General features: G+C 45.4%; 1 protein-coding gene across 1 annotated transcript; it reads left to right on the top strand.

Annotated features, from left to right (window-relative positions):
• The first annotated feature begins 7,170 nt into the window (after positions 1-7,170).
• LOC133929926 (protein AUXIN-REGULATED GENE INVOLVED IN ORGAN SIZE-like) lies at positions 7,171-7,803 on the top strand. Its single transcript, XM_062376682.1, has one exon. It carries the CDS (start codon positions 7,248-7,250, stop codon positions 7,587-7,589), a length of 342 nt encoding a protein of 113 aa, XP_062232666.1. The 5' UTR covers positions 7,171-7,247; the 3' UTR covers positions 7,590-7,803.
• The last annotated feature ends 4,063 nt before the right edge of the window (positions 7,804-11,866 follow it).

The following is an 11,866-nucleotide window of genomic DNA, read 5'->3' as shown; positions in this document are numbered from 1 at the left end:
CCGTGCAACACTCAATAACCAAACAGATAGACATAAGACATTATTTCTTGAGAGATCACTCAACTAAAGGGGATATCGATATTCGCCATGTGAGAACCGAAAAACAACTAGCTGATATCCTCACCAAACCACTAGATGAGCAAATGTTTTGTGAGCTGTGAACTGAGCTAAATATTCTAGATTCTCGCAACGTGGCTTGATATGTTGCATACAATTAATTGTTTTAGCTTTATAGCTTTGGTAGCTAGGAGTTTGCAAAAATATCATTTGTGTGCTATTTTAAAAAATATTTGGTTTTTTGATCTTTTGATCATAATTTGCTACTTGTGATCATAGTTATTTATTGTTGTTTGCTAGCTGATCACATGTGGTAAAAGTGTCTTAAATGTTCAACTATCTAATCTCTCTTAAATTCTCATCAAATCTCACCTCAAAAATTTGTTTTGTCAGCTACAGAACCTGGATAGTCCGGCCTAGTCCGAAGTATCCGAATTCTGGAGGTCCTCAGCTCCTTGGCCACATTTGTCGAGTTGACAGAACCCGGAATCTCCGAGTTAACCTGGATACTCCAGATTCTGTCACTCACCCAGAGGATCCGGGTTCCCCTCCGGGGGAGTCTCTCGGCTTGGAATTATTTTCCAACCCGGAGTCTCCGGGTCCACCCGAATACACCGGGTCATCCAGGCTTCTACATCTACCCCGAGAAGTTACCCCTTCACTTCATCTTTTCAACTCCTCTTTCACCCTCTCATTGTGGAGAAGCCCCCTCCGGCGATTTCAAGACTCCACTGTGGATTTTGCGAGTTCATCATCAAGTCACCTTCAACTCTAGGTCAGATTCTCCGGCCCTCCCTCCGGATTGACTCTCCGTGCGTCGTGTGACCTAAAGGTACTCCTCAAGAACGTTTAACACAATCTCTCAATGTCTAATCTAGAGTCGAATCCCTCTGATGGAAATATTCCTTATCCATCCTAGAACAACATACTTCAAGGGTTTTAAAATGTATTGGATAAATGACCAAATCCCATATCCTTTCTCTCGAAGTCGGGCTACCCGAAGTATCCGGGTTGGCCCGGATACTCCAGGTTGTCCAGTCTTGTTCATCTGAGAAACGTTTATCATTTCAAATCTTGTGCAATCCTTCATGAATCTCAAGCGCTCTATTCATATCTATCTCAGGGTACATCCAGTTGGGCCGTGACAAGTTTGACTCACAAACTTATCAAAGAAGGATGAAAGCTCGATTTGATCCGCATGCTCAAAGCGATTCTCCTCCGCAACCGACTAAATTTGGTGGCAGTGATTGATGAGGACATCACTCTTTCGGATACACACACCGAGTATTCCTCCAGCAATAGGTCCATTGACACGAGCTCGTGCACGTCAACTAAATCATGAGGTGAGCTCGTTCCTTAGTGTTCCTTTATATTTTGATAAGGATGGGATGTTACTGAATAATTGTGATGTATTGTTACTTAGGAACACGGGAGAAGAACAGCAAGGGTGCCCAAGCCAAGGTGGAGGTCCAATCAAGTTCGAGTCCGTTTCGGAGTTCAGGACCAGACTGCACTAAAATCTTCGTCCAAGACGCATACGGACTCCTTTTTTGACGTTCTACACATGGTTGGAAAGCTAAGGAGATAGGCTTTCCAACTGGACTGGTCCCATGTCCAAATTATTTCTGAGTCAATAGGAATCGTTGAAACAAGTGGACATCCAGAATCTGTCAGGGTGCTGCGCCACCATCTTTTGGGCCGTTGGGCCGTGTAACGTATTGGAGTCCATTAGGAACGCGTACAGGGGTCCTTGGCCGACCCTAGTCTCTTATATACAGTAGCTGCCGCCCCAATTAGGGTTGAATTTTGCTTAGATATTGATCTACACACAGATTATGAGATTTTCGCTCTTGTTCTGGACCGACTAGGCCACCGCAAGTGTTTGTGGAACCCCGACTTCGAGTGCTTGAATTCTATTCGCAATATTTCAGATTGCATCTTCTACGTTCTTGCTTGTGTTCTCGGTACGCTTGCAGGGATTGAGCCTTCTTGGCGAGGTCAACCGTGCGACACGGTTGATAACCAATAGAGCTGTGGTGTAGTGATTGCAAGGGAGACGATCTGTTCGGGTCGAAGCCTTTGGATCATCAACGTCGAGTTCTTCACCTACCAACTTATCGCTACCTATCGGAAGATCAGGCCAACAATCTCATCAGTGATAGTGGCAGTGGCAGCGGAAGTGGCAATGGTGGTAGACCGAGGTGAGTTTGCAAGGTTGTTAGGAAGGTGAGGGTAACCCAAGTTGGTGGTATTCAGATTAATGAGGCGGTCCAAACCGCAAATGTACCTCGTGGTGATGCTTTGGCATATTGAGGAGGAGGAAGAGGAAGGGGAACAATAGGAGATAGAGGCAAAGGAAAAGTCGTGACCTCTGGCTCTAGTACTCAAAGGCAAGAAGAGATTGAGGAAGAGGAAAATTCCATGATGGGTCCTTTGAAGCTTCACATGCCTCTCAGGATACATACAACAATGGATACGTCCAAACAAGTTGTAAACTATATGAAAAAGGCAAGCAAGTTGAAAATGGAAAGATATGAAAATCTGTTTGAATATGTGAAAAATGTGGCTGGTCATCAATTTTGGAGTGACTTTGAAGCGGATTTTTATGAAACAGTGATTCTCACCAAGAAGAAGCCAATATAACCCCAATGCAATGGATTGATTGGGATTACATGCAAAGGAAGAATGATCCAATTTTTAATGAAGTTATTGCAGCTTGTGAAGAGAAAAGAATCAAAGACCTGGTTTGTGCAATTGTTTAAAATGGGTTCTTTACCAATCGGTTGTTATAGTAGGTCCCAATCCCTCTAGCCACCAGATCACTAGGAAAGAGGAGCTCCTTCTTGCTAAGAGTGCCAGTGGATTCTCCTCCTACTCCTCGACTCTTTATTAAGGAGACAGACCGGTAATCTCGCTTCTGATAAAGTGTTTAAAATGTGATTGGAGTGAGGAGGTGATCGCTCAATTCTATGCAACACTTTGATATGACCATGAGGAAAATCAAACCATGTTTTGGATGATCGAGGGAGAGCCATACAAGATTACATATTGGGCCTTTGCTGATGTATTTGTATTTGATGTCCGAGAAACACAAAAGACCAAGATTCACATTGAGGCCTAACTCTCATCCGAAGACATGAATTTTATGTATGAGGATCATGGAAAGGTGACCAAGTTTTTTCTTACTGCCACATTTTTCTTCAAGGCACTGGAGCAAATTTGTTGTTTTATGTTGGCATGCAATTTTCCAACTGATTAGAAGCATTTTAAACGAATTAGAAGCATTTATCGACATGCAGTTGTTTTCTTTGAAATGTTCAGTGTTTGTGTTTTTCTAATGCTAGAATTTACTGATTTTCTAGAGACAAGGTTGACTGATCTCATATCCACATATAATCGCTAAATGATGCCCCCTAGGAGTTAGGTCCAAAAGCAATATTGTGTATTTTTAAAAACAATTTTTATTTCATCATATGCTATTTTTAATACTTAATTGAGTGGCAAAATATATATATGCTTTTTTGTCAAGGTTGCAACTCTCCATGATAATATGTACTGGTTAGAAGCAAGATAACAACACAGTTATTTTTTGTGTCGTCTCTCTCCACAAATAATACTATATCTTTTCATAAGCATTTTTTTTACCTCATCACAAGTAATTCTTTTATGTTGAGTCTGCAAATATTGTATAGAAATATAGATTTTTTTTTTCTTTTGAGTAAGCCAATTGTTTCTTGCATAATGTAAATCTGCTCTTGACTGAGCATGGTAAGTTTGATGATTTCTTCTGATCCAGGTTTATTCTAAGTATAAGTTTTATTTTTTCTGAGTTTTGATAATTTGATGGTTTGTGACTTGATTTTACTGCATAGGTATTTTTATAGTACTATATAGACACATTTATACTGTTTTGTAGGCAATTCTATACCTTTATTTAGCCAATATGTCCCATCCATGAAAATGAGACCATGGATATAAGCAAGTATTAGTAGCATCCATCAAGAACTATGCACTTCACTTTTCAGTTTTTATTTTTGTGATCACCACCAGTCTAATCTGAACATGGAAAATCAGTTTTGATTTCATTGGTCAGGTGTCAGCTTCTTAGGGAATAGCAGAAATGATGACACCTAGCTTCAAGAGGGGATGAGCACGAAAATTGTATTGATGATGCATTTCTTGTTATGGGATGCTAGATTTGAATGCATACATGTTTTTTTCAAGTCAAGCGGGCGCGGATGCGGACGCGCTCGTGGTTTTCTAATCCGGTAGTTCACCAGAAAAAACAGACTTCTAATCGAATAGCTTTCCTAATTAGATGGTACGAGCGGACTAACTAATGCATGTACGTACATGCAGTAGCCACGTTCAAAAAAAAGTCCGAACAAATGGCATGGTCGTCCGAAAACCTGTGTGACTGATCTGATGGGTTTCTGACACTGTGACAGACAGCGTCGGCGTCGCCGTCGCCGTCGTGGGATGGCTCGTGTCTCGCTGCCCTGTGAACAGGTCGCAACCACGTCGAGAAGCCACTTCTGGCAGCGCTCACAGCCTGCGTGCAGCGTGCGGGTGCATGCACCTGCGACTCTGACCGCGCAGGGCAGGAGCGAAACAGCGCGGCGCAGTCCAACATAGGTCGCCCAACCCTGTGCATGCTTTAATTTCCCAAAGAGACACGCTTGCAAACATGCGACGCAGATACGCTTCTGGGATTCCGGGACGACGACACGCTCGTGTTTGTTTAATCAACCCAAAATATTTGGTGCCTGCATGATGCATACATACAACTATACAAGGTTCGATACTTGGATGGTTAGGGCTGCTCTTGGTCATGTGTTGCACACGGATCCCAGAGAGGAGACCGGTGATCTCGTATCGAATCATAAGAAGTTATCTGTTTCTTTTTTCTTTCTTTCTTTCGGAAAGAGCAAGTCACCTGTTTCGCTGTGCAGAGAAATTGAACATGAATATTTAACAGAGTATTAAATACTTGACAAGGGTAAAATAATAAAAAGGGTAACTTTATTTAATATGATAAAATATTTCATGCATTGCAAAATAAAAGACATAAGTGATCATACTGGTACCGATACTCTGAACAAGAATTCTTCAGAACCGGGCCTCAAATGCCCGACTATAAATTCAACTCTTTCGACACCGCTTACACTACTTCTATACTATACTTGAAGCGTCGATCGAAATAGAGGATGTGTTGATGGTGCTTGGATGATGTTTGAGAGTGGAAATGAAGGGTCTATGTGTACTGTGTTGAACGACCTAGGTCGATGCGCCGAGCGGGGTGCCAAGTGTACACCGACCGGTCATTAGATTTGAGATGGTGGATCGGGTGGTCTAGGCTTCTTCCACTTGGCACAAAGGTCGATCGACGCGACTGACTCACCCGAGCAGCTTGGTCTTTAGGTAGTTCCCATCTCGAATTCTCATGGGGAAGCGTCGGGTGGTCCTGTGGCCAAGGGTCATCTTTAGGCCAAGGTAGGTCAAGAGGGTCTGGGTGGCTCAATGTGAGTTTTTAGGTAGCCTGGTTAGTCAGATCAACCTGCGTGGAAGGGGGTGTCGACTAAGGTATGCTCGTTATCCGGGATGAAGTTGGTGCCGAACGGCATGTGGATTGACGTTCGACCACGTATTTTCCTGGTTGAGCGGTCGAAATCCACTATCAAACTCGTCTAGCCGTTCGCCATGAATTTCTCTAGTCTAATGACTAAAAACTACCTCAAAATGATGGTGTGCCGGTTTAGAGTCGAAAAACTACCACATAAGATTGGTTAGTTTAATTGCTACCAATTCACCTCCTCCTGCACGTGTTGATCCTTTCAATGTCTGTCGCGGAGGTGTGTGCGGCTGCCGGTAGGCGATCGCGCCACGGACGACCACAACAGGAGGAGGGTTATAGGGGCGGAGGCTGGCTGCTGTATCTGTGGGACGACGAAGATGAGGACTACATCCATTATTTGTTTCACTACGGGCGCGTGAATTGGTTCACTACGAATTAGTTTAATTTTAATTTTAAAAAGAAAATAAAATAGTTCAGCCAAACACTCTGGTGGTGTGCTGCAGCTCCAATTCCACAAATCGGAGAAACCGCCACGTGACGTGAGGGTTCCAATTCCACGAATCGGAGAGACCGCCACGTGACGTGAGGGTGTGTACCGACCTGTTTGCATCATCAAGGAAAGTATCACAGGGTGACCAACCGTAGCACCAGACCTGCTTGTGTAGACGGGTAGTCTTACATCCATCCAGGTGCACCACCCCCAGTACACAAAAAAAAGTAGACCTATCTACCTGATGCAGTGCCAGTGATCTGCATACATTGCACCCAGCGCTCCATATCTTCGTAGTTTATCTTCCAACACAAGCCAGGAGCACGAGTGGCACATCCAGGCCAATCTTTGCAGCGACAGTAGTATCTATCCTTGGTCATTGTGCCATTCAAATCAAGATCAACTTGGCAAGCCATTCGGTACGGCAAGCAAGAAGGCTTGGTACGGCAAGCAAGACGCTCTGCTTCTATCCGGTTTGGATAGGTTTAAAAGTGTTTTTTTCTTAAAGAATTAGAAGCTATCTAATCGGTTAATTTTTATCTTGATTTTTTATGATTTTTGGTTGGTTAAGAAATTGGTTAGATTGAAATAAATTAAAAGCTAAGAAGCAGTTTGAGATGAGTTTTTCTGATTTTTATTGTACTTAAAAGCTAAAAAATTTATTATAAAAATTAATAATTAAAATTCAATAGCCACAACCCTTCCTCAGTTAGCCATAAGCTTCAAACTTACAGTCTACAACCGTTTGGATAAGTCGTGACTTTAGCATTTCTGGTTGCTCGAGGAAGCAGCTGTGATCGTTGTATTTTGATTGTTGATTTTTACAATAATTTTTTAGTTTATTAGCATACAAAAGTAAAAAAAACTATCTTTAATCTGCTTCTAGTTGTTTCAAACACCACTACTTTCTCAATTAACTAAAAGCCACCGAAAATTAAGATAAATACTTCAAGCTTTTTTTTGAAAAAACTAAATGAACACTTCCAAACGGAGGTTATATCTACTACGACCAGCCTGCTAGACTACTACCACTAGTACGTATCAGCGCATCACACACTCCCAAGGACACGACTTGTGCTCTGCTGCACAGCTAACTCCAGCTGAGCAGAGTCATCGAGTTCGCACATGGTGGTGGAGAGGAGGGTGTGGAGGAACAGGACGAGGAGGAGTTCTTCTCCTGGCGGAGCAGCCGCCTGCGGTGGAATGCGCGGCGCCGAGGGGAAGCAGCAGGGTCGGGTGCGACCGGCGGCACCGGGCCAGCGATACTTCACGGCGGGGCTGGCCGTGCTGTTTCTCTGCCTGACCGCGCTGCTGGTGTTCCTGCCGCTGGTCCTCCCGCCGCTGCCGCCGCCGCCGTTGCTGCTGCTGCTGGTGCCGGTGGGGCTCATGGCCGTCCTGCTTGCGCTGGCGCTTGTGCCGTCCGACGGCCTGGGCACGAGCGGCGTCGCCTCACCGTGCCTGCATTGAAGAGGATGCTTGGCAGGGCACGTGAGAGGTAGAGTATGTTTTGGTGTTCGGTTTTGTTGATCAGGCAGCCCCTAGCTCCGTCCTATGTAAAAATGCGGGGCAGGATTTCCTTTTGTTGTGCTCGAAAACATCTTTCCAATTGTTAATGCTGAGGCGAGCTCGCAGTTCACACTTCATGTAATGGCATTAACACTTGGATAAATAGATTGTTTGATTGCACGTTGGTCTAATACATAAGAGATTAAAAGATGTGACTTATGCTTAAGAAAGAAAAATAGGCCATTCACTACAAGAGTTTCAATTTTACCGACAATTATTTACGAGGGTCTCTGGTATTTTTTTTTTCGAGTGGCCGACAGTTTTTTTAAGTATAGTTTGTATTAGGACTGCATTTTTATTTTCACTTTCGTGCTTGGACATAGAGTTATCCCACCACTTAGCACACTGCCTCGCGTCGTCCCCCTCGGGGCGCCTCGTCTCCACTGCCTAGCGCACCCCCTTATCGCGTCCGGCTTGGCCGTTGTCGCCAATGGTGTACGACTGCAGTGGCTACCCTCCTCCTTTCTCCTTTTCCCTCTTTTTCTCCTGTCCCTTCCTCTTTCTTGCTAGCCGGTTCTCTCTATCATTTGCGTCAAGTCGGGCTTGTGGTGCTCACCGCCATCATCGTGGTTGCCTGTCGTCGCTGTGGTTCGGTCTTGGGCGATTGTGGTGACGGCATGCGCTAGTAGTCATGTGCGGTCGACGTGGCAGGGGTTTGGGTGGGCTGCCTCCTGGCCGCTCCCTTGGTCTCGGTGGTCTTGCGCGCATGTTGGTGGTCGTGCGCGGTCGACTTGGCAAGGGCTTGGGCAGTTCTGCCTCTTGGTCTCCCCCTCCCGTGGCTTCTGCCTCCTGGTTCACCGGTGGGCAGCTTCCTGCTCCGGCGTCGTCGTGGCTGCCTGGTGTCGTCGAGGTTCACGTTGGCTTCACAGACTTGGCAGTTGTGACGCGCTGGCGATCTGCGCGGCCGGCGTAGCGGGGGCTTGGTGGGCTGTTTCTTGAGGCCGACCTGGTGGTTATCATTGCCTGTGGCGACGACGGTGGTGGGCTATCATGGTGCTACAACATGCTGTGTACCGTGTGTTGCCGTGGTGCTACTGTGTTTTTATCATGGTGCTGCGCTTGCCACCGTGTACTGCCGTGGGTGGGCGTCCGGTGTCAGTGGCACTGTGTCGTTTCCCGCGCTCCTAGCATTTTGCTTTGCTCTTCTTCTTGCCCAGCCTCCTCCTCTTCTGCAGGTTAGGCCCGTGAGGAGTTTTGTGATGCTAGAATGGCCGTGGGTCGGTGTGATTTCGTGAAGGTGGCGTCTGGTGGTGGCAGCACCGTGTCGTTCCTGTCTCCTGGCTTTGTGTTGCTCCTCCCCTTGCTCGGCCTCCTTCTTTTCTACAGGTTGGGTTCGTGAGGAGCTTCGTGACATCGGGTTGTCCGTGAGACGGCATAGTTGCGTGGAGGTGGTGTGGCTGCTTTGGTCTTTGCCTTTGCGCGGTTGCCCGTGCGTGAGGGGTGGGTTGTGGGAGCCGCTAGCGAAAGTCTAGCCTTGTTTCTGACCGGCATCGATGACGACAATGCCCTCGGGAGTCGTTCTCCTCCTTGGAGGCGTTGTCATGGCGTCTTCCCACTTCCCTCTCTTGGAGTCTCTGGGTGAAAACCTGGTTCGGGTATTCGGACAGGTGATGGTGGTGTCTCGACGTTGTATCCTCCTTAGAGGCATCGCTCTGGAGATCTATTTCTTGCACTACGGTGGTCGTCGGCTTGGTGGTGATTTGGGCGGGTTCGGTTTTGAACCACCGACTTCTTCTGTAGGTTTACCCCTACGTCCTCGATTCGCAGTGGCATCTAGTTTGGCACTTCTCGACAACAGTTTGTTTCGATGCGTGCTCCTTCGAAGCGACACACCGTCGGCTCGTGTGTCAGAGTGGTGGCATGGGAGAGGGGCTCCTCCAATCGAGTTGTGTTGTAGCGGTGTAGGAGCAAGGCTCTATCGGCCAAGTTGCGGTGGCGTGGGAGCAGAGCTTCGCTGGCCGAGTTGTCGGAGTGGTTGGGTTGGTTAGTGCGCGAGTTGAGTTGGGTTGGACTTGGCTTTTGTTTGATGGTGCCTTTGGTTTAGACATCGTTTTGTCTCGAGGTTGTATGGTCGTCTTGGGGTCGTCTGCTGTTTTCTCTTATAAACTGGATCAATTCGCTCCTTCTATAAAAATATCGGCAATACTCTTGCCATCAGCATCTAACAAGGTGAATCGGACAGGTCAACTCGGTTTCACCAGTTTTTTATGTTCGGTTCGGTTTTTAAAATGTTGGGATTTTCAGGGTTCGGTTTGATTAGTAAAAACCAGCTGTAAACTGATTTCACCGATATAACCGAAGTCATCTACCATCCTCGACCCGATCCTCTCCCCGGCCTCCGTCCTCCAATTGACCCCACTGTTTCCCGTCCGATCCTCCCCCTGAACTCCTTTGTCATCCTCTGCTGCCCGATCCTCTCCCCAGTCATTACCCTCTGCCTTGCCGCCACCCGATCCTCTCCTCGGCCACCACCCTCCACCCGCTTCTTTGCCCTGCCGCTGCCCACTCATCTGCCCCGCCGTTGCCCGCCGCCCGATCCTCTCCCTGACCGCCACCTTCCGCCCGCTCCTCTGCCTGGCCACCGCCCTTCGCCCGCTCCTTTGCCCAACTGGCGCTCTTTTTTAATGTTTATGCAATGAAAACCATGTAAGATTGCATGATTCTGAACTGCACCTTAACTGTAATGTGATTCTGAACTGCATACTTGTAAACATTAAAAAAGAGCAAGATTAGTGTACTTCATTACATGTTACAGGATTCCGAACTGCATACTTGTGATTTGTGATTGCAGACTCCACTTGCCAATCACTCATTGTGTTTGTGTAATTGTGTTATACTGTTGGACACAGAATTGTCTTGGTATAATGGTACCGCACTATCGCTAACTTGTGATGTGTCGAGGTTACAATTCACGTCAAGTTTGGTAAATATGGTATTTCCCAAAACCGAACCACAATTAATTTAGTATTAAATGAAACAAACCATACACTATAGAAACAGTATTAACCGAACAAATAATACCGTACTTCCTGAACCGAAAAACCAAACGAACAGTCCTAGTTTGTATCTTTGTATCTTTTTTAATATTTTTAGCAAAATACTGGCAACATAATTGCCAACAAACTCATTCTCCATAAAATTTAGATACTTCATAAATATATTTCAAACCGTCAGCCACTTGCAAATAATAAGGTTTGAGGAAAATTGTTAATTTAGTAGTGATTTTACAAACCGACAACCCGGATAAATTGCACTACCATAAAATCATTGAAAGCAGACGATATATCATAGATAATTTTTTAGACCTGTCACAGACTAAATATGTTAAGACAATTACTAAAACAGATATGTCTGTAACAAGCCAAGTGTCTAGGTGTGAATGGATTCATATATGATTTTTATAAATTCATATGTTTCTATCATACAGACACAGATAACTTTTAAAAAAATCTGTCTGTGATATTATCATAGATGGTTTCTTGTGATTCCTCTATGTCTAGTCGATAGACATAGGCGAATTTTATAAGTATCCATCTGTATTTAAAGATCTGCGAATGCTTTCAAATTTGACCGTCTGTCTCCCGTGACTCTTTTTTTTGCTTCTAACATACACGAACCGCTCGTCTCCCAAGGTTCTTTTGGCTTCACACACACAACTCATAGTCTCTCCTCAATATAAAGTGACGAGCAGTGTTCTTCTTTCTCACTCGTCATATCCAAGTATTCCACCGTATTGAGAAGCGAGGAGTGTTTTGTGTCCTCACTTGTCATTCGCGTCAGAGAAGCTAGATATTGCTAGGGGCCGAATCCCTTTCACTGCATCGAGGTGAGTATCATGTTGTTCCTTTCATTGCACCGATGTTTCCATTGCTTCGATCTGTGCAACTAATGGCAAAACATTATTTCAGTCATCGCTCTGCTATGACGCAATTCATGGCAATCAGAATGTAGCAGGATAGGGTTATCCCTATGTCGGATTCAACGGCGCGGATGCTTGGCGTCGACTTCAACCTAATGGAGTTTATCTTCTTCATTGTTGTAAAGGCCCCCTCTGTTGACCCTGTGTATGCCGTCAACCGCGTTCTCCATTCGGTTCTACCGGACAAAAATTTCTCCATTATTGTTCGTCATAATGAAGATATTTTCGTCAACTGCAAGACAAACATAAATGCCCATTT

Source organism: Phragmites australis, chromosome 9, assembly GCF_958298935.1.
Source record: "Phragmites australis chromosome 9, lpPhrAust1.1, whole genome shotgun sequence".
NCBI classification, from domain to species: domain Eukaryota; kingdom Viridiplantae; phylum Streptophyta; class Magnoliopsida; order Poales; family Poaceae; genus Phragmites; species Phragmites australis.
Note: the sequence above shows the minus strand (reverse complement) of the source record. Positions and strands in the feature narration are given on the sequence as shown.

What these genes read in the sequence shown, in the direction of transcription:
- LOC133929926 (XM_062376682.1), top strand. Translation starts at nt 7,248, where the DNA reads ATGGTGGTGGAGAGGAGGGTGTGGAGGAACAGGACGAGGAGGAGTTCT.